This window comes from Atta cephalotes (genome assembly GCF_000143395.1).
Source record: "Atta cephalotes unplaced genomic scaffold scaffold00052, whole genome shotgun sequence".
In the NCBI taxonomy this organism is placed as follows: domain Eukaryota; kingdom Metazoa; phylum Arthropoda; class Insecta; order Hymenoptera; family Formicidae; genus Atta; species Atta cephalotes.
This window is the reverse complement of record NW_012130116.1, coordinates 1426990-1450726: the sequence shown is the minus strand read 5'-3', so window position 1 is coordinate 1450726 and position 23737 is coordinate 1426990. Positions and strand designations below refer to the sequence as shown.

Here is a 23737-nt window from a genome sequence, read left to right as displayed (position 1 = left end):
ATATATATATATATATATATATATATATATATATATATATATAATATGTAAATAAAGATACATATCGTAGATCCATGTAAATATTACACAAATATATTACCGTTCTGAGACTTCTAATTAACTCTTTCCCTTTTCTTTTTGTTTATTTTGAATAATCAGAAGTCTCGTTAATTTTATCAACATATGTAAAATGACACCAAAAATTTTTCCACAAGATACACGATCTTTTCTCTTATGATCCGCGGATGAAGAACGTTTCCGTCAGTAGGCCGCATGTAAGCGGAACAAACTCAGTGTTTCTGGCGCCGAGAGGCGTGAAACCGACGTTTGTCATCACGCCAAAAATATATTACATGATGGCATGGATTAGAGCCTCTCTCTTTCCTCCCATTGAGGAGAAAAAAATTTCCTCGGACCACGTGGGAGTTATACGCAGGCACATTGTGCGTCCGATCTCACGAATGGGTCACGAGACAGATTTTCTCACGCCACGCGAGCGATCTTGAAAGTAATATTACGCTATGCGCTTTTTGATTTAGTAGGGTAGCCGGGTCACGATCCTGTGAATAATGGCGGTGCAGTTGATTAGATTAGATAACGCCGTGCCTAATCGGTAATCAAACTAAAAGATCCTGATAAGACTTTTTGTATCGATATGACGATTTAAATAGATAACCGGGTTTTTAAAATGACTTCGAAGTTATTTATGGTGATGACATGATTTCTTATTTGATATTCTGCTAATTTCTATTGATGTCTTACTCTTAACTTCTTCAAACGTAACGTAAAAAATTTCAAACCGGATCGTCACTGAATTACTATTTGCATATATATGATAAATATGTCAAGATTGAACATTCTCATAATTTACTCGAACTTTCATTTCCGATGTTTTTTAAAGATGTGTATGTCCGTATTATTAAATTTCATGAGATGAACTTATTGTAGAATGTTGTATATATATATATATCTTTATATATATCTTTATTTTCATTAAACTGTGTTATGGTTTTTCTTAAATGATATTCTTTTGAAGAGACATGTTAATTATTAGAATTATTTGCTACACAAATTAATACGATTAAAAATAAAAAATATAATTATGTTAGTAACATGGTTAAATATTAACTTAAATTATGATGCAACTTTTTCTTGCTTTGAAACCTATTTCGAACAAAGCGTCGCCGGAAAAACTAGATAATCAAGGCGCAGGCATTCACTCACCTTATGATTTCGTGGCGTCCTCGAAAGGTTGCTGCGTCCATTGATGAGAATATTGTCGTTGAAAAACGATACGTCGCAGGGTGACGGTGGACCCCCAGAGATTTCCCACTCAGCATCGTCAGTCGTAGAGGCATCTAAAGTAGCATCGAGCATTATAATGCCACCATCACCAACCTACAACAAAGAAACAATAATGATAGTAGAACATCATGATGAGTTTCGAAAAGAACATTGTATAGAAACGTCACTTAAGAAAGACAAACAAGATATGTAGTTGTCTCAAATATATTTTATGACATATTTTTTATACATTTATTACAAAATTTTATGAAATTATTCTTTACACATGATACATTAAAACGTAATCATTTCAATATCATGTACTATTCTTCATAAATATATAAATAATTTTAAAGTAATTAACAATGTCATTTCATTAATAATTAATTAACATAAGATAATAAACTTTGCTTTAAAATATTATTTACTAATACATTAATATTTAATTTTATATTATATATTTAAATTAAAATCTGCTTAAGTACGGATAATTTATTAAAAACTTCACTTGCGATTAAGACTATCAATATGCGATTTTAGGCTATTATTCCGACAAAAGAAATTTGTATACATAATATGCGGTATTATTGTCTGTAAAATAATTTTCTTTCTTGTTTAATTCTCAATTTAATGAAAATTTAACGAAACGATAAACGCCTCGTTATTTTGATTTTCAGTGCCACTGTGTAAATAAAATTATTAATGTCGTTTGAAATCGACTCTTTCGTGAGTCATATGTATAAATTCCTCTCGTTTACGAATGCAAAAGAGAAGATTTTAGTAGACTATATAGGACGTGTGTTCATGTTGGATTTGAGCGCATATGTAAATAAGCGCACATGCAAATCTCTATGACTCGAGAAACTCCCGCGGCGATTTAGGAAAGTTGTTCCCGCGTGAAAATATGCATAGGGTTTACTTGAAAAAATGCACCTTTTCCTAACCCACATTTAAAGTTAACATACACGAGACTAACAGTAATTTATAGTTCGCGTGTATTTATCAAACAGCTTCCTCAAGCTTTCGCTCATGGAAACTAAATGACGATATCCGCCATTAGATTTTATTTCATTTTTTGGAAGATTATCATTTAAAATTTTATGCAAAAGTTGTCGACATAAAGGTTGTTTATTATTCGTGTCCTAAATCAAATGTGCTCTAGTAATTCTGCGAAATAATGAAATCACTAATCTTTTCTCTTGGAAATGTATCTCCGAACTGTAAACTGTCCTTATGTTTTGTAATCACGTGATGCATATTTATAAACATTTATTTCGGTCGGTTACATACTTAAATAAATCAAAGTAATAATAGGACGCACAATATGTTTTTTAATAATATAATTAGGATTAAGTATAATAAAGAGTATAAATGATAAAGGATCAGGTAATTGAAAAATATGTAAAATTTCTATGATAAAATCATCGATTAAAATAATCGATACATATTTACGTTGTACACCGGAAATTTTTCAACAATTCAAATTTATTAAATATCATTCGGTAATAAAAGTCTTCACGAATCTAATGAAAATATAATATGATCTCTTTTAAATCCTTATTAATTTTCTAAAAGAAAACAGAACAAGACAGAATAAAAAGTTTCTGTATGAATTAATTTTAGATGAACAAATTTGATTAGACAATTCGGCCATAATATGTGCAAAAAAATGCTTGTATTATTTTTTACTTTTTCATCAGGCTTATGGCAAGTCAAATAAATTCACATAGATAGGTACTGGGAATACTTTTCCTTCGCTTCTTAGAGATAAAGACTGAAGGAAGATGTGTCCAAGCACACGATCCGCATCTCCTGCATCTTACTTATTTATTTTTCTATATCAAAAAGAGAATAAATGAAGAACACGTTCTCCAACGGAGCATAAAATATGTCATCACACTCTGAAAAAAAATATTCAAAAAAGTATTTTCGTTGTATGTACAAATTACAGCCTGCAACTCTCGTGATGTTTTCTCCGCGTACAATTGCAAATTATTCCCGAAGTGATCATGTAAGGGAGGGGGAGGGGGGAGGGGAGGAGACCTGTCCTGCCGCGTTATTTTTCTCTTTTTGTTAACAATGGAGATGTTAACTGCAGACGATTCGATCGTGCTTTCGAACGTGCCGTGACGACCGCGACGGTTACATTCACGCGAGACGTCAGTCGGTCATTACGATTACCACCTTTCAAGACTCTCATGAATGGGACATCCTGCCGAGTCGAAGAAAAGAGGGAAACGTGAGTGATACAAGGTAATATGGATAAACACTCGGTTCGCATCGAGCTGTCCTTCGAGGGAGGGCCTGTTCTCGGACTGCCTCTCTTCGGTCGAGTGAATTCCTTCGCGAAAGAGGATATACGAAAGAAACGCCATAACTTTGTCGTGGACTTTAGAATTATCTGACATCTGTCATCCGGATATGTGTTTACGTTCTTTTGAGAAACGTCACATTTATTCTTATGTTTGCATGAAGTGCTATTTTCAAAATATTAAAAATATAAAATAATACTGTTAAACTAGAGATAATTAAAAAAACACAAGTGTATTTAATAAAAAATACATTATTAGAGAACTATTAATTTTTTAGAAAATGCAAAAACTGTTAAAATGCAGATATTTGATTTTTAAATAAAAAATTCTTTGGAATAGAATCTCTCACTCTAAAGAGTGAAAATTGAGCGAGTCTCGAAAAAAAGTAGCTTAATTTTTAATCTTTAAGGATAAGATTTCACTCTTTAGAATGAATTTATTCTAAAAACTTTAAAGAGAAGTCTGTGTCAAACGTGTTATGTATATTACATTAATATTAATAGGTATATCTTAATCACTTTTAATATTTTATGTATTTTTGACGATATATAATAAATATATTTGCGAGAAACTTTCGGTAAATTCCACGTTCACACGGCGAAGATTCGCGTGTGAAATCGAATGGCCTTACATCGGCAGGACGGTCAATTTCCGGTCTACTTCCGGCGATCGCCGCCGGAGGATCAATTTTCGAAAGTGATTTTTTTTTGTGGTAATCTGCCTCTCCATCGTGTCGCACGACGATTTAGGTTGAATGTTCGTTAATCCAGAGAAAAATGCGGTCACAGATCATAAGACGCAGCCGCATTACGGACGAGCAACGATCGAGGCCGAGCAACATAATATCTGTATTTGAATATAAAACATGGCGTGCCGATGCTATATGTCGGTGAAATGAGATAAGCGAACAAATATGTAGCGATTCCGTGTTGGAAGCCTATTATTTCCTTGCTCGATACGTTATATTTTGACAAAATCTGTAATTTGCGAAAGTTTCAGATAATATTAACATAAAATGTTTCAGAAGTCACTTTCTCCGGAATACAGAAATCTCTGATCGAATGATAGATTTTGAACAATAAGACATCGAAAAATTTTAAATATAAAAAAAATTTTCAATTAAAACTACTAAATTCATGTGAGTAGATAACACGATTTTATTCGCACAAGTTATCAATAGAATTATAAAGAATTTTGTTTTGTTTTGATTATTCAAATATTTTAATCATCTCTAATAGACTAATTGTAAGAATAATTTAATGAACTTCTTCTAAATGTTCATCAAAACATATGTATATCGAGAAAAAGTGCACAATACTCAGATGAGAGATATTTTTTATTCTGTTTGATTATTATAGCTCATCTTGTTAAGCTATTATTGATAAATTCATAACATTGAATTGCACAGTGAATTAAATAAAAATAATAAGAATTCTTGATAAATTCTTGATAAAAAAAATATATATATTGGATATAAAAAGGACATATAAGAGTCAAGAAGGGAAATTAAAGGACAGAAATGATATTAAATGTAGAGAGTTTACAAAAACGAAATTAATGTTTCGGTTAAATTTTAAACCATCCTCAGATCGCAGAAACAGCAAAAGACCGGGTTACAAAAAAACATCTTGCTTTTCTTTGTAACGGTCTTTTGCTGTTTCTGCGATCCAAGAACGACTCTCAAAATTGAGCCGAAACATGTAATTTCGTTTTCGTAAACTCTCTATATTTAATATACAGGTTAGGGAATAAACTTATAATACAACCAGATAAAGGGGGAGAGGGGAGCGGGTTGATTTCTTGTACAAAAATAAGTCGAAAGTATAGAATTTTTTTCGTTTGAGGCTTTATTTTCGATAAAAAATTAAGTTTAAATATCATGTTGAGAGAATATGCGTGCACTTAATGAAGATGCGCTTTGTGAAAAGAAACTGTATAAATGTTATAGTGTTTACGTAACGTCCATATGACTTTACGAGTGGCAAGATTAAAGAAAATGTGACAAATAATTAAATTTTACTCATTTTATTAAGAAAAAAATTGCTGAAAATGTTGGTCCTGCTGCCACAAGCAAAGTTGTGCTCAAATTACACATTCATGGATTCTAACTAATGTCTTCCGATCTTTCACTTCTTCAGAAGTAATTTTTTGTTTTAAATTTTATATATTAATTATTCTCAATCAAATTTAATTTTGTCGAAAACAAAGCTTCGAATAAAAAAATGCTTATTCTACACTTTCGATTTATTTTCGTACAAGGAATTACTCTCCAACTCCGATTGTATTATAGATCCCTGATTAGATTATTTCTGTCCATTAATTTTTGTGCTTGACTTTTGGATGACCTTTTTTATTTTGTTATTCGTAGCAAAGTAAAATATTAATAATTATATTAATATATATATTGTATCTGTTGTGTTCACTCAGTAATTGTTGACTTGAATACAAGGAAAAAGATACATTGACTTAAGTAAATTTTCTATCTGCACATAGATCAGTAGATTTCAGATTAGTAATTGTTCGTGATTGATTGCAAAGCGAGAAAAATGCAACGTGCTATATTCCCCGCCAAACTACTAACTTAATTAATGTGTCGAATTCATTACGCACGTAATTCCTGCGGATAAAGTATTGTGAGAAAAACTGCGAACTCAATGTCTAGCGTATAATCTCATATTACGCCCAGGCAAATGGGCGGATTAAATCTGACAAGTTAGTATTAACGTTAATGCGGAACGACTTATAAGTAAGCTGTCGATCGCGCGTGGTAATAATTAGTCTCGGTGGCAACAATGCTCTTCGTCTCGGCACAGATTGAAATGTATTATCCACTTACAATCAAAACAGCAAGCGGTGACGTTACATTACCATATACATATTTATCATATTTATGCTCATAAGTGCATAATACTATCGAAGAGGAGAACCGAGTTTTATAGAAAAGTTACGCTCAATTCGAACAAAATATACTCGATACGATAAGGTCAAAAAACTAATAAAGGTTATTCTAAAAGTATAGATACGTCGGTCCGGAAATAATTCCGGAAATATTAACTAAAGGTACAGATAAACACATCCTGTATTTTAACACATTATTATAGTTTATACAACATTGAGATATAACACAATTTTTATCCGTCAATCTACTAAAAGTGATCGGATATTGCGTAGAGTAACGTAATTAACTATTTATTTTCCAATATAATAAATCTTTTTTTTTAATTTCACGTAGTTGGCTTAAATTTCTTTGAAACCGCTCGCGATAAATTATTTATTCGCTCGTTAAGTAAATAAATAAATAATTTTAACTATTCGTTCGATATTTTAAAATTTTAGTAAAAAAATGCGTAATACGTAACCAACCAACCACGAACTTCTCGTGAGATCGGGACTAGTTTTGTAAGCGACGCAGTTGCTAAAATGACCACAAGAGAACGAGATGCCGGTTAAAGAGACATCAGAAGAATGCATTAATAAAGGAGGGAAGTTGCGGCAATGAACCTGGAGACGCGGTCTCTGACTCCATGAGAAACTCCCAGGACGGTTCTTTCCATTATTCCGGCCGCAGTGAAGTATCACTCCCGCAGGTGGACCTTGAACCTACAAGGATAGACCATCGGTTGTCGCCTGACGGTCGCATGTGAACGCACTCTACGCAGAAGCACGCCTTTTATACGTACGCATTACGCTTGCACGTGCAGCAAGCGAATCGACGCATAAACATCCTATCATCTTCGAGATACGAAATAATATTTGCAATGTAACCGTAAAAACCACAGGAAGTATGAATTCATTGGCATTAAAACGCGTTAACTAACATAAATGTATCTTAATTCGTTATGTGAAAATATATTGCAAGATTTCCAAGAATACTAAGATTTCCAGTATAGTCATTGTTTTTAACTAGACATCGCGGAAGATTAAAAAAAAGAAACATTGATCGCAATCAAGACGATAGTTTGAAATTATAAACAATAAGAATATTACAGAAGTTCCACAACTAAATTATACACACAACTTAATTATATAAGTGGTATTAATACATATTTTATAATTTTAGAACGAACTTTATAAAATTGCAAAAAAAAAAAACTAGTTTAACGAGTTTTAACAGTTAGCTGCTAAAATTAATTAGATAATAAATATATTTATGAAAGACACACATAATATGTAGACCTTAAATTGATTCATAACTGTATAATAGAGTTGGTATTAAAATGTTAAAAATAATAAAAAATACAATCGAGGATAAAACTAACATACAATTCTCAATGTCCATGTACTTTAAATTGTTTTATTTATAGATGGTTTAAATGCAATATTTAGAAGTGTGGTATGTTGATATTCCGGTTCTCAGGAGGCTGTTCAGATCCCCTCCATAATCATTCAAGAGATCCAAAAAATGTAACTTGCTCACAATCATGCTCTATCGATCTAAATTGTTACAATCATGTTAACTGCAGAAAATATTCTTAACAAAAGAAGGTTACCATGTTTGTAAGGCTTGTTAAATGAACTCTCCCAGATTACCCGATTACTTCAAGTCGCAAGCATACGAAGTCGGGGGGTGTGTCTAATTGAAAATTATCAGAAACTTACTGCATAGTGTAATCGTTCTCATGCACGTACTTCCTTTCGATTTTACTGCTCACCCTAACGTTCAACGAGCTCATTTCCTCCCCCGATCTCTGATCCGGTTCATGGTCGGTCATACTCTAGTCTTTTAAAGCGTTTAACTTTTAATCCTCGATAATTATTTAAAAATCGTCCATTCCATTTCACAAATATCGTTCCATTTTTTAAATTAAATTAAATTAATTTGATCGAAGATATTAAATCAAGTCTGAAAATTAAATAACATCAAGAGACGCAAAGTCTTCTATATTAAAAAAAAATTTCTTTTTTTAATTGATGTTGATATCAATTTGAATAATTAACAAATATAAACAATTGTTGTGGTATCACAACAGATAATAAAAATGACAATAAAATATATCTTTTCAGAAAAGAATAATAAAATTTCTTTCTGAAAAAAATATTTTTTTTTATCAATCTTATGAAATATAACGTAATAAAAGTATATTTTATACTGTAATGAATTGAGAAAAATTTCTGATTGAAAATAAACGAATCAGAAGATTCTGATCATGTCAATCAGAATTTTTATTATCTCTATTAGAATTATAATGGATTCAACCCGAAAATTCTGATTTGTCCATTTTCTATCAGAATTGCAACTGATGTAACCAAACTCTTTCCACTGTATATTCTATATTTAGTCGCAGTCATCACCGGAACTACTTCCCGCCCATGAACTTTTATTAATGCTTGTAACGTCAGCGAGGGATCAATTTACATGAATCATCCTAAATACGCTTGGTCAAATCGATCAAAGTTTACTGCGAAGTTGCAGTTGACTTTCTCGTCTTTCAGTTTATTGCTGTCGTCTGTAAAAAAAAAATTATACTTTTTCATACGTCATCATAGAGGCCGTGTTTCATCGTGCACATAAATATAAGCGCTATTGCGCGCATCTTCGATTAACCTCTCGATAAATCATTCGATGTCGCATATCGCGCATTAATTAAATAGATAATTAACATTACCGCAAGTAGCAAGCGATGTTGTTTTATTGCCCATTGTTTATTACATATCTTCGTCTGTCATAAGTTCATCTGTTATATTACGAGTCTTGAAGTCGTTAAATCTATTGTTTCTATGTGTAATCGATACGAATAATTCAAAGAACAGATATATCGTGAATTAATGTAAAATTAAACTACACACAATTATTCGTTACACCTAAGAACCTAAAGCTAACATATTTTCTAAAACAAATAGTATAATATAATAGTTTGATAAAAACGTACACTGAGAAAAAATATAATCAATTTTAATAAATATTAGTTCAATACTGCCAACTAAATATTTACTTACTATAAATAAATATTCGTTCAGTAAAATGAATGATTAATGTTAAATCAAATTAATGTTTTTCAAATAAATATATCTTTATATTTAATAAATATTTAGTTTGCAGTATTCAATTAAATATTTATTAAAATTGACTATATTTTTTCTCAGTGTACGACTTGTCTACTAACAACTATTTTTCAATAATATTTTACGACATCTTTTGAATCAATTTACTACTCTAAAGTATTTTTACATTTCTTATAAGTATATAGAAAAATCCTTGACATTTAAACAGTAATTTTCAATTAATATGTTTAAATGCTTATGTTCATTTTTATATTCATATATGAAGATTTATAATGTGTCAATTACGCATATATATTTTATATTAAAGAAAAAAAAAAAACATCTCTATGAAACAATTGCGTGAGACTTTTATATAATTTTCTTATTGTACCACCAGGTGACATAAATTTAATTTAAAAAGTACATCGTAAATTTGAAGATGATGCAGCCGTAAAACCGATTTCAGCAAGATTTTCGAATCTTTATTAAAACCACTTTCAAGACAAGTGACTCATAAACACAACATAAATTCGCGAATTTGAAAGTATTACCGATCATAAGAGATAATACAGGACACTGATAGTAGTTTTGCTGCCATTTTGCAGGAATGGAACTCAGTCAAGGTCAAACGAGGTCAGGCATCTTAAATTTCGCCGGGGAAACCCTTTCACGTCTGTTCATGATGGAGATTTTACCATCGTAATCGAAGTCATCCAATGAAATCTTGGGAACAAAAGGGGAAGGTTTTTTTCATACGGAAATTAATTAGTCTAATTCATGAGGAAAAGATGTAGTGATAGATGTCGAAAGGTGTGAATTCTGGGATTTCCATTCTGGGATTCATTCAAACGCCAAAATAAATCAATACAAGCTCCAGATAGAATAATGTTTTGAGTATATTAACTTTTTACATCCTTTAAACACATCCTACAAGTATATAAATCCTTACATCCTTTACAAGTATATAAAAATATTCTGTACTTTAATAAGGTAAACAAAGATTAAAGAGCAAACTGTTTTCAGTATTGTGTCATATTTGACGTGTTTAGATTATATTAACAGCCAAATCTATTAAAGTCAAACATGTAAAGCCAATTTTCTGATATACAGACTGATTCCGCAATATTTTCAAATTATGTCATCATGAAATAACATATTTTATTTAAAAATAAGAAATTGAAATTGAATTTTATTTTTCACATTTCACGGATGCTTGTAAATCTGTAAATATTCAGAAGAAAATTTTATCAAATTATACACAATGAATCGTACAAATATATGTTAAGGTTATCGAATTACCGATATAACTGAATATTCGAATAATGTATGACAAGTACACTGTATTTAATAACTACATTGTAAATTGCAGACACGATCTAAAGAATACTTACGAAACAAAGTTAGTTAAGGAGTTAACAACTTAGTTAGTCCAATGAATATCATCCGGACGCGCAATAATGTTATACACGAATTCAATTATTATAGATCACTGCTTTTATAAGCAAGATAATCCAGCTAATATTTCAAAGACTGGTGCGTACGACAGTTAATTACATCGTAAGTGGAATAACTGGTTTTAAGCAAAAAAAATTATTCATTTGGATCATTTGCCATAACAAAAATTATAACGATTGAACATTTTCTTAAATTAATAAAACATACATATAAAACATTTTAATAGATATATAAAAATTGTAAGTCTATATAAATAAGATTTAATTGTTCGTCGATTTATAATATATGCCCCGAAATTATGGCAATCCAGCAAAGAGAATAAAATTCAAAAAAAATATCATCAAAGTTGTATCATAAAATAAATGTAATATATTTTTGTAATTATATTAAAGAAGTGAATTTGAATTAGTTTCAAATATTACGGTCAACAAATTAATTTAAATCTTTAAATATGTGTAATATTTGATCGAGATATCAACAAAACTTTATCTCAGCAGATATGATCCTTTCAATTGTAGAAAAGAAATTAGGGAACGTATAATATTTAATGAATATAAAAACAAAGTCGTGTCCGCTGTAATGTATGTTGCGTGCCGGTACGATAGCGGCTGCAAACGCGATTGCAAAACGTTCGTTCAAGCGTGATGTGATGTTCCTTAGAAGGCCAAGCGAAGAAACGTACCTGAAGGATGCTAACGGACTTTGTCTGCTCTTCTACTGGGTGTCCCGGTTGCTACTCTAGGACGACCATATATGAGAAGAGATCCGCGTATTATGTCGTGGAATGTTACTGATCTACGAGTTTCTCCCTCTCTTTTCTACTCTTTTCTATCTCGTCCGATCTCTACTGCGCTGATGATCGAAGATCATCTCGCTAGACTTCTCGAAGCCAAAGAGTTATTTGTCGATTAGTAAATTTGTCCATAATTATTTCTCTCGGAGCGATGCAGTAAACAAAAATCAAATATCGATTTAATTTCTACTAATAAAGTGACACGGATCAATTTTAATAATAAATAATAAAGACATAACTGCTTTAATTGAAGAACAATGTTAAAAGGAAATTATACCGATACATGAACAAAAATAGCAACATAATCAGAATTCGTCAATAGGCGTGACAAGTTATATCAATTGAACGATAAGATTAAAATTGATTTTAACGGCTGAAATTATTAGACGCACCGTAACACATTTCATCCTTTCGCGCGAACATGCGCTTTAAACGAACTTAAAAGTAGAGAAAATAGACGTGGAATTATAAGATACCGTAATAATTACCGAATAAGAGGATGTCAAGGATATCCTCTCTTCGAACTCAATTGCCATCTTAGCCAGTAAGAAGTACATAAGATAGTAGTCAATGAAAACCAGCAACACATATATCATCGTTGAAACTTCAGCCTATACGTATACTTGATTTTCATATTTAAATACAATTTTTTCATTTTCTCCCAAGTTGTTTTTATTGTCTTCGTTATTTACGCATATAATTCAAGATTATATAATAAAAAAAATAATAAATAAGATAAAAGAAGGAATGTATGACTAGCGTTAAAGTTGAACACATTGCCAATATTTAATAACAGTATCATTTTGCGATGAGTTCTTAAATTTTCCCATTCGATAAATCAACAACATGACTCATAAATGTAGCCTCGAGTGAACTGTATTTATACAATGATAAAACTTATAACACCATATGTAAGTGCAATGATACATTACATACAGTCGCTTTACGTCACCATAGGTGAGGCTTGTTTGCAATTTTGTTGTTATGAATAGAGTTAAGAAAAATATAAGCGATCGCCAGAAGCTCAATCGAAAGTGCTCGTTTTCGTTGCTCGATTGAATTTGCTATGGTTCGCACAAATGAGTCGCATTAAACGCTCCCATGAATACACCAGAATGACCCGATAAAATCAATGATTTACGAAAGAAGAAAAGTGATTACTTCCGTTCTACAAGTTCATTAATACGCGAATAACGCGCAAGAAATTAGATTGTAGTAGAAAAATTGAAAGCTTTATTTAATTTCTCTTAAATTAATAACTTTATCTGTTTGTCATTTTCAATATGTTTTAATTCTCTTTCTGCACTTTTTCAATAATTTTGTATATTTTATCTTTAAACGTAACGTTCTTATTAGAGAAAAATCTTTAAAAATATATCTATTCATTTATTAATCATTAATGTTTGCTTCAATGTTTGTAATCTTTCTTATTTTAAGCATTAACATCTTGAACATCACAGATTAATTAAACCATGTATGTTATTACGTACGTATTTAAATTTTATTAATTTATGATGTAAAATAGATTTTGTTACTTTTGAATTTTAAAATATTATTTTTTCATTGATTGATTATCAATTAATTATTTTAATGATCGTTTTACAAAATTTTCCATTAAAATTCATGTATTTATAACTTTATAGTTATCTTCAATATTCTAGTTAATTATTCTAATATTTTTTTCTTTGACTCTTTCATCAACACAATTAAAAAATATGAATGGCTCGGATAAAAAGCACTTTCACTGTTAAATTTAATGAGCATCGCGTATAAAAAATATCTCTTTCTTCATTCTTACTCAGCTTAATTAATAGACAAGAAACAATGGCATGGCACTTTCGCTTTGAAGAATTTTAAGGATACTATGAAAAATGTTAATAATATTACAAACAAAAACAACTTGTAAACGTTTTCATTCCACGATATCAAGCAACTTCTTATTTGTATTTATTTAGGTGCAACGTAAAAACGGCGATATTGCATATCACTTCTCAGTTTCCTTCCAAAAGAAGAACGAGAAATTATATCTATATAATGAAAAAGGAGGAAAGCCAATGAAAGGACGCCGACGGAAGGAGGATATGGCTTATCACGGCGGTTTTAAACAGGACGTTGCACTAACGTTCGACCGGATGATAGTCAGCTGACATATGTATATACGCTGATCGGTGTCGTCGGCTTTGTTTAAATTCCTTTGAATGTCCCAGTTAATAATTATGCATACCATACGGATGATATACGTTACACACACTGTATGCGCGTTTGCCATAACAGTCTTGCAATGACGCACGATTGACTAATTACGTTGGCTAATTACTCTTTGTGTATCATACGTCTTATTAGACTTACTCTACGACGTTCTAGTCTGAGAAATGCAAAATAAAGAAGGAAAAAAACACAAGTAAATTACCTCCTGATTTTTGTTCCTCAGTTTTAATCAGGGCGAGTTTAAATAAACATAGTATGGAATGAAAACATTTTCTAAGTTAAATAAAAAAATTAGGAAATTTTTAGCATTACATTAATACTAATTTTCACAGGTAATATTATTTGAATAACACAAAATAATAGTAATGCAATAATAAAACTCCAAATTTATGACAATTGCAAATTGTTAAGTTTATACTTTCTACAGTTAGACACAAGTATAAAGTTTAAGTTCTTACTAAACAATAACAACTTTCTAGAAAGAAAATATAAAATGACTAATTAATTATTATTCATTACCACCTTGAAACTCGTAATATTTTCATGTGAGAAACACATTACACATCACGTTTTACTTATATGCGTCATAATTTACGCGGGTATAATGATCGAGATTATGCAATTTATCGTAGAATTGTAAAGGTTAATTAGCACGTTCAACGACTGAATATGATATAATCCAATTAAATTAATTGCATTAAGTAATCGCAATATCTGATATGTTTAGTAATAATCTATACTGATATACAAATCTATGCATAAATGCAAAGAATAATTTTTCCACATTTATATTCATGTTAAATGTAAAACTTTTCATTGCATATCTAAATATAATTTCTCTTTATATTCCTTCGTAAAAATACTTTATTTCACTTAATTTATGATTATATTATTCATACATTCTATTACTATCAACCGAAGCATCGTAAAATATTTCGGAAATTTCTATACGTTAAATATAGATTATCGAAATCTATTTTTATCGAGACAGCATTAATAAAGAGATACAAAAAGTTGTTCATTTTGAAATAATATTCTTGACGACCCTTGATGATTTTTGATAAAAGTGCTTTTTTTCAAATTGATTATTATTTATTATACGCGCGTCCCGCGCGTAGATGAATCTTGCATCTATTTCTTGACATCATGCCGTTACAATGTGCAATTTACGTGGTTCCAGTTTAATCCGTATTTAATTATTGCATATTTTTACCGAGTAAGCTTCAGCTCTAGAAAATGCTGATGATTATAATTTGTTCGTGTATAAGTGAACTCCACGATATCCGCTATCAGTTATCACACGCTCTTGTCAACGAGCCGCAAATCGAGTTTTTGCTTGTCGCAAAAATATTACTATGTGCTGCTTATGAACGGCGCTTCAATACATCAATCTTACGATTTGCAAAACTGGATTTGTTACGAAGTCATTGAAGCCATATAATTATCCCTTCGGACATTGACGATCAAATCTAATCACATGTCTCTTTAATGACATGTTTCTATTTAGGTGAAGAAAATTGTAACATGATGTTTATGTAAAAAAAAGAACGTCATAATGTTATTAAATTGAAATACCTTGTCTCTGCATTCTTATAAAAGAAGTAGTTATGTATTATACATAAAATCAATGCTAAAAATTATATAGATATAATAAAGATAATTGAAACATATAAGCTTTTCTTTTTTTATCCATTGTCCAACTTCATGATAAGATTGTATTAAAAATTCCTATTTCATTTGTTATTGATTTTTAAAGTTGATCAAGCGGCTTTCCTCTTGATCATCAAACTTTAGATGCAGAGACGACTATAAATTTTCTCAACACGTAGTAAGCTTATCATTGCATAATCTATTACATCATGAAAATGATAAAGTCTTTAAAATCACTTATAATAAAGTGTCACTTAATAAAGAGCGATAACGTTATCAATCGATTTTAATATGAGTCTTTTACTGTATCTCATGCATTGATTTTATCAATGCCGTTGACAATAAAGCTTAAAACTTGTTTTTTTTTGCACTTGACACCGAACACCGCATAAACAACGCGCATTCTTCGCGATCCTCCACTCGAAACTTCGTGGAACGTGGAACTTGATGAAAGAGATTACGCCACCTTGACGTGCGTTCCAGTTTCTAGTTCGTTAAGCGATCGCTTTTATTCAGCGTCCGTCTCGTGGGCGGCGATATTTATTCTTTTCCAACATTTGCAAACGCACCGTTAGATCGATTAGATAGAGTAGAAGCAATTTCGTGAATAAAATATGAAAATTATGCGCAATTCACGGCACGAGGAAGCACTCATAGCTTCTGCTAAGCGGCGATCGTACTTTGTGTACATTTTCCTTTGTTCGCAATATTGTTCACAAGAATATCATTGCGCGCTTATTAGATAAGGCAGAGATATCATTTCATAAATGAATACTAAATAATGCGAATCGTATCTGGGAGATTTGGCCATAATTCTAACTTGTCACAATCACGCGCTGTTAAAATGATAAAGACTGCTTCTACTGTAACTATATTTTTATTGCAATCTTATTACTAAATATTTATTTATGAAATGAATTATTATTTATTATAAGCTGAACGTAAAAATAGCAGAGGATGTTTTGAAATAAACAAATTTATTTTGAACTACAGTCTTTTCTTTTACAGGCGATGCCCGATTTATCTACTTTTTAGGAGATGACGTCTATTATCGCATGCGTACTTAGATGTTAATCGTAAATTTTTATCAACAAGATATATAATTTCGATTAAATATAACACACGCGTATTCGATTGTTTTTCAGTTGTTTTTTTAAATAAAGACTCATAGAAAAACAATTTATCAAAGAAAATTTATTATTTCGATTTATTTTAAAGGATAAAATTACTTTCATCTTTACTGTACCACATATATTTTAGTCCACTCTGAAAATTCTCTCAATTGGTCAAAATTTCAATATTTACATAATAATTTATTTAAAAAATATATAATTTAATCTCTACATGGAAAGAACTGTTCTGCTGAAGTATCTAAGACTAGATACAGATCTGAAAATAGTTTTAAACTAAACTGGTTATTAGAATATCAAAACTTTTTGCAGCATTGGTCATGTTTGAGTCGCGGAGTTTCCTATATAATTATTTTAATGGTCCAATAAAATTATTTTTAGATCTGTATTTAGCTAAATTTTTAGATACTTTAGAAAAATCGTTTCTTCGTAGTATCATAATTAGGAGAAAGTACCATCAGATTTCCTATATAATTAAATCATGCACACGTTGCAATCTATATTTAATTAAACGAATTATCTAAATATTTTACTAAATAGTATTAAAATGCAAATAGACAATATTGTATTTATTTCATTATAGATAAACGGAACAGATTTAAATTTTAAATAAAAGTCAAGTTATCTTCTAATTCATTGAAAAAAATAGAACAATAAAAATAATATTTTGAAAATTAGGCCTAGTTTTGCTACACATAATACAAGCAATATTTAAAATCCTGTGTAAAATGTCAATAAAAAGATATATTTATGATTAAAGACAAAACGAAGAATCAACAAGTGGCAAGCGATACCACAGCTTTATCGAAAAAATTATTGACGAAATCACTTTCGTCATTATTCTGCGAAACTCACTTCGCCGACAACAAAGGTTTATTCGGAATAGACGTGCAATATTTTGCAATGCAAATGTATTTGACAATGTGTTTGTCTGTAAAAAAAAGATTGAACTGGTATTACCATATTACTGAAGAATTCATATACTGGAAAAAACGTATAATTATTTTGTTGATATGCGACTCTAACAAACACTTTTTCACTTTTTCACTTAAAAAAATTGTGTTTTCTAATCAAAATTTGGTTATGCTGATCAAATTTCGATAAGAACAATACAACCAATTTAACAAAATTTGGTTAGAATAACTAAATTTTAATTTTAATTTAATGAAAAAATAAGAAAGTTTTTGTTACAGTTACAAAAAAAAGTTATACGTACCAAAATATTTTTCTCAATGTAAACTTTTCGACGCGGCGAAAATCAGAATACATTTCCGAATTAATCGCTATTAAACGGTACAAAATGAAATATATCGCAATGTATTAGATTTGCGTGAGACACGACCGTTGAGCACGTAAGCATCTCGTTCTAGATACGCATTAAGAACGTAAATTAAGGGGATCCATGATTATCATCAGGAATAATCACCATTCAACGCTGATTCCCATTTCCGGATTATCTAATATGAGAAAGTAACTATCGTCTCTCGGATAAATCGCGCGAATCGTGTGCCTAATTTCTCCCATTTTCTGCTGAATGTCGGACGTCTTCAGTTTCACTTCGCTTCACCGCGAGAACGCGATGATGCGTTTTACGAGAAGACTGGAAATGAGTATGTGGCGTCCGAGCGAGAGAGACTTTACTGTCGAACGTCGAACGCTTTAGAAAGCGCCGCGCAGTTTCGGAACGTTTTACTTTGCGCAGCCTTCACAATAATAATTCCTCCTAATTTCGTAGTTAGTACGGTTATTGAAGGCGAATACAATGTTCATTTATATCTGAGCAAATCATCTGAGCTTACACAACAACACTCGAGTGGGTTTACTGGGTTTGTGCCTATTAAATATTTCTTATTGTCAATGACATAAAAGTTGATTGTCGCCACGTACGTTAAGATCAAAATTAATTCTGTAATAATTCTATATAAATTCAAACTTGTTTATTTATCTTTTCGCGTCGTCTTATAAAAATACGATTCATAATATAATTATTATATATGTAAAAAATCAGAATATGAAAAATATTATTTCTAAAATTTTATCTTTTAATCTAATTCAAATTAAAAAAATATTTGTTATAATTATAATTGTATGAAATAAATTTAATGTAGATAATTTTCATGTGACACAAATTTTGTTTATTGTAATCTGCGTGTAATGGTGTTACTTTCCCAAGCATTGCCGGATGATAAAACGAAATGTAAATAAACAGATTTCATTTCGTAAACTGTTGCTCGTGTTTCATCGACTTATGAGTAAGCAGCATAAAATAAGAAGATTGTTTGTTACAACTATCGTGACAGATTCAATATCGTCCGCTAGAGTCTTGATTTGATTGACAAGTGTTTCGAGGTGCTTGCAACGGCAACAATTAAATCAGTATACTCGTCTGAACACGGCCAATGTTCGGTTTAGGACATGCGACAACCGTTACATATGTCGTACAACGGTTTAACGAGGATTCTCGTAGTTTATCAACGATATGCGTGGAGTGAGTGGAAGCGAGACGCAAAATCGAGGACAAACAAGTCACAGAGTATACAGGATGTCACGTAATTTTCTCGCGTTTCCTTTCAGTCACGTTTCTTGATTAATTTGAAGACGATTATTTCACAACTAACACTCAATGAATATCTTCGTGACTGCAAGTTATTAAAATTCTCTATCAATTTATTCAAAAACTAATGAATAATGCAGCATTATGAATCATTTGTGTTTATAACATTTTTTTAATTTATGAAAAGCCTCTAGTTTTGTCATATCTATAAATTACAAATTTATATTGACAATTAAAAATTATATTGGATTTGACAATCATATTACAGAAAAATAGAATTCCAGAATTTAGAATAAAAAACAATGATTGGTAAAAGTAGACACCCAGTATACACGAAGTAAAACGTGTTTGAAATATTTAGAATTAAAATTCCATTAGATATTATATATAAACGTTTTATAAGTACAAATATCGTCTCTGTCGACACTATCATTCACATTTAATCACATTCTATCTGGCGCAGTGTATTAAAGAAAAAGTAAAATAATCAAATTATTTTACGCGAAAAGAAAGTTGCCGGTACCAGGATACCATTGAACTATATCGATCGTTGCATCTTTTCCCGTGGTGCAACGTGATATTTAATGAAAATTTAGTTTAATGAATGCCTACTCTTACATAGAGGCAAGAAGTTAAATGAGAGCAAAAAATTTGTAAGTATCTCTTTACGGTAAATTACTTGCGCTATTGTATTTTGTTAGCTTATACTAATTTGGTTTATGGAACATCTGTTTCATTTGACACATATTTTTCTTACAAAGTTAAATTGTTAAAAATAACAAAGAGATAAAATGCGATTTTAATATCAGCTTTATTCAATATTATATTATTGAGGCTAATTTTATTACTAAATTATTAAATCGATTAGTAAATATAACATAATAATGATATATAATATAAAAAAATGGCATTATGTCTGTAGTATATAATTTTTACACATTAAAAACTAAATATCTATAACTAAATATCTATAGATGAATATTATTTATAAATATTGTAGTTGTTCATTCACTATCATAATCTTTTGCTTAATGAGATATTTATATTTACAGACATTTTCATAAATATCAATTCAAACTTTATTCACTTATTAAAAAAAAAAAAAAAAAAAAAAATTTACATGCTACATTTTAAATAAAAAGATAGCTTTATAAACATTTGAAACACTTCTCTCATTTAAACGATTTCAATAAACAAATATTGTAATAAAATTTTACCGCAAAGAAACCAAGTCTTTTCGCAGTAAATATAATGTCAATTACTGTTCATAATTGCGACGTCATAGTTTGAATGAGTTCCTGATACTTTTTGCATTTCTAAAAAGAGTACATTGAAGACTCACCTTCGGCTTATCCCGCTTTCTCCTAATGATGAGGCCGTCATTCTCTATGTAATCCGGCACGTCCTTTCGATTACTGAAGTTAAATACCATCGTGTTGTTCTGCTGATTCCATGGTTTCGTGTCCCAGAGACCGCCGCCGCCACCTCCAGCACTCGTCTTCTTTGTGGGTTGTATCTCATCGGCGCTCTTCAGACTCACCACCACTTTGGTGGGCTGTTCGATGCTCTTGACTCGATTGATCAGGTTCTTCTCGAGCTCACGATTGCTCAGATTCTGCTGTGGATGTTGTGCCTTCGTAGAGACAAGCGGCCGTATGATGCCGATCTGCTTCTGCGGCGGCGAGAACTCGCTTTTCTGCTGGCATCGTATCGTCTTCGCCTCGTTATTGCTCTGCGAATATGTCGCCGACGGTGATGTCGTCGTCGCTGTCGTCGCGGTTTTGATTAAGCCCAAACTACAAATGGCGCCGATGGGTTTATTCTCCGGTACAATCAGCTTCTCCTCGATATCCTTGTCGTCGCTCTCCTCCTCAGGCTCGAGCCTTTCTTGCAATCTCGACGATACTTTGGAGGTCATAACATTGGAAGGTGCACCTACCTTGTTCTTACACTCCATCTTTACGCAATAATCTTCTTCTGGCATCGGTTCATCCGTCGATTTTTGACCATTCTGCTTCGTACCCGGTAAATAACTCTTATCGCTCGTAGACTTGTCGCCAAAATTAAATTGCATTATCGTTCCTGCCTTGCCGATGTTGTCCAAGGCAATTTTGGAGATGGTTTTCGGACCATCAACAATCTCCTCGTCGACGTTCTTTTCTCCATCATTGAACGCGACGCGGCTCGATTTCGCATCCTCTTTCCATTCCACATTGATGGACGATTCTGGAAGGTGTGCTTGCTTGGGATTTTCGGCATTCGTTCTAGGAATCTCTTCGATTTGCGGACGAATAACTTTGGATTCCGTCTCCGTCTTCGAGGGTTCTCCTTTGGGGCTCGGTGATAGTGGCGGTTTGTGAAGTGGACTTGGGATTTGAATGCGGATCAAGTCCTTAATGGGAGAGGAGGGACTCTGCATGCCCTGCCTGATATCCTTGACCGGTGACGGCGAGCTTGGAAGTCTAGGCGACAAGATCCTCGGCGAGAGCACTGGCGTGACAGGCGGTGATTTGATAGTGATTTCCAGAATAGCGGACTTCGATTTGCACGTGTGTGGCGGTTCCGGGCTGTTCGCTGGAGAGAATTTCAGCTTGTAGCTCGAGGGTTCCGGCGACGGGGAAGGCGAATGTGACTTTTCGATCTGCTGAAACTTGCTCACTACCGAGGATACCGATTGCACGATTGATTCCGTGATGACGCCGTCTATATGATACTCTTCCTTGCCATCCTGCGTCTCGATCAGTTCGGCGGTCGGCTTGTGTGGTAGCACGATTTTTTTCGGGGAACCGATGCCACCGGCGGAACGAGCACCGCCATTGATGAAAGGTTTCGGCTGCAATGGTGGTTTCTGTGCCAGCTTCTTCTGCGTCTGCGTTTGTGCTTTGAACGTGTCATTGATGGTCTTGAAGGTAGCGACCTTCGCGGCGACTTCACCCTTGGGCTTCAGCTTCCTCGCGGAGCTCTCGAAGATTCTCATCGTGGTCTTGACTAGATCCGGTGGCGGTCGCTCCGTTTCCGCTAGTACCGGTTTGATCCTCTTGGGCTTGTTGATTGGTTTGGGTCGATCAAGCTCACACAGGCGGCTCTCGATCTTCACGGACGTACGATCGACGAGAATGATGTGGTCGTTAACCGGTTCTTGGCGAACGCCGTTCGTCACCGGTCGAGTAACCAGAACCTGACGTGCAGTCGTCGCCTCGTCAACCGTCACGCTATTGTACCTCATCAATGTCTCGACGCTGCGTGCCCGCTTCATCGAGTCGTTGCCCCGAGAGGCGTTCCGGTACCTGTCGGTCTTGGAAGCAACGGCGGCGACGGCGGCGGCGGCGACGACGCCACCGCCGCTTCGCTTCACATACTTCCTGCTGGTAATGATCTTTTCGTGACTGGACTCCTCATCGTCTCGGTCCAACAAATCCTCGAGGCTGGCTGCGCGCCGAAACCGCTGCACCGACGCGCGGCTCTTGTTCGTCTCGCGCAGAGTGAGGTTAAGGTACTTGCACTTGAGCTTGTTGACGATCCCCGGTCCATATTGCAGCTCCTCGGAACTGTCGCTCTCCGCTTCCTCGCTGGAGGCGCGACTTGGTCGTGCGACGCGCAAACTTTTCAGTACTCTAAAGTTTCCACCATGGAACATTTCCTTATCGCGTCTTCCGGTCAAGACGGCGCGAATCTCATCGTCGCGCTGCGATGACTCGTTGCTCTCGTTTCCCTCGTTCATCCTCGCTCTCAACGGTTTGCCATCCGCCGTTCTCGAGATCGCGTCCTCGTTTTCCTCGCCGATGTTGTAATCCGACAATTTTCGTTCCGAAGAAATTTCCACGAATTTAGCCGGCGCGCCGTTCACGACATCCTCCGCGTCCGAGCAGAGCGACAAATCCGCCTCGAGACGCATGTTGTACGCGACTGGTAATGGTGAGGCAAAGTCGACGGCCGTTGCCGCCACCGTTGCTCCGCCGGCGACAGCGACGGCGTTGGTGGCGCCACCGGACGGCGGCCTTCTCGCGGGATAAGAGGAGGGGGAGGAAAGCAATGCACCACTATTACCACCAGGAGCCGTGGTATCCTCGTTGGTCGCTGTTAAGCGCGCCGTACGAAGCGCGTGATGCTCCGTCGCTGTGCTCTGTTCGGTGGCGACGACGCCGCCGACGCTTCCGTCGGGCGTCGTCGCGTTCGCCGACGTTACCGACGATGACGACGATGTGCCTATCACTGCGCTACACAACTTGACGCTCGCGCCGTTGTTCGCGAGGACCTTGCTCTGCTGACGGCGACGCTGTATCAGATCGCGCTTCCATTGCGGTACGTTGCTGGTGCCGCTCGCCTCGTTGCCGGCGCTCGTCGTTGCGTTGCTGCCGGCGGTAGCCAT

At 33.5% G+C, this 23737-nt stretch overlaps 1 protein-coding gene across 1 annotated transcript in view; it reads right to left on the bottom strand.

Annotated features, from left to right (window-relative positions):
• Positions 1–23737, bottom strand: part of LOC105623055 — a 40499-nt gene extending 16762 nt beyond the window's left edge. The window contains exons 1-2 of the mRNA XM_012204457.1: positions 20711–23737; positions 1225–1398 (exon numbers count right to left, since the gene is read on the bottom strand). Of these exons, the coding sequence (XP_012059847.1) occupies positions 1225–1398; positions 20711–23737 (3201 nt within the window). The remainder of the gene's footprint in view (positions 1–1224; positions 1399–20710) is intronic.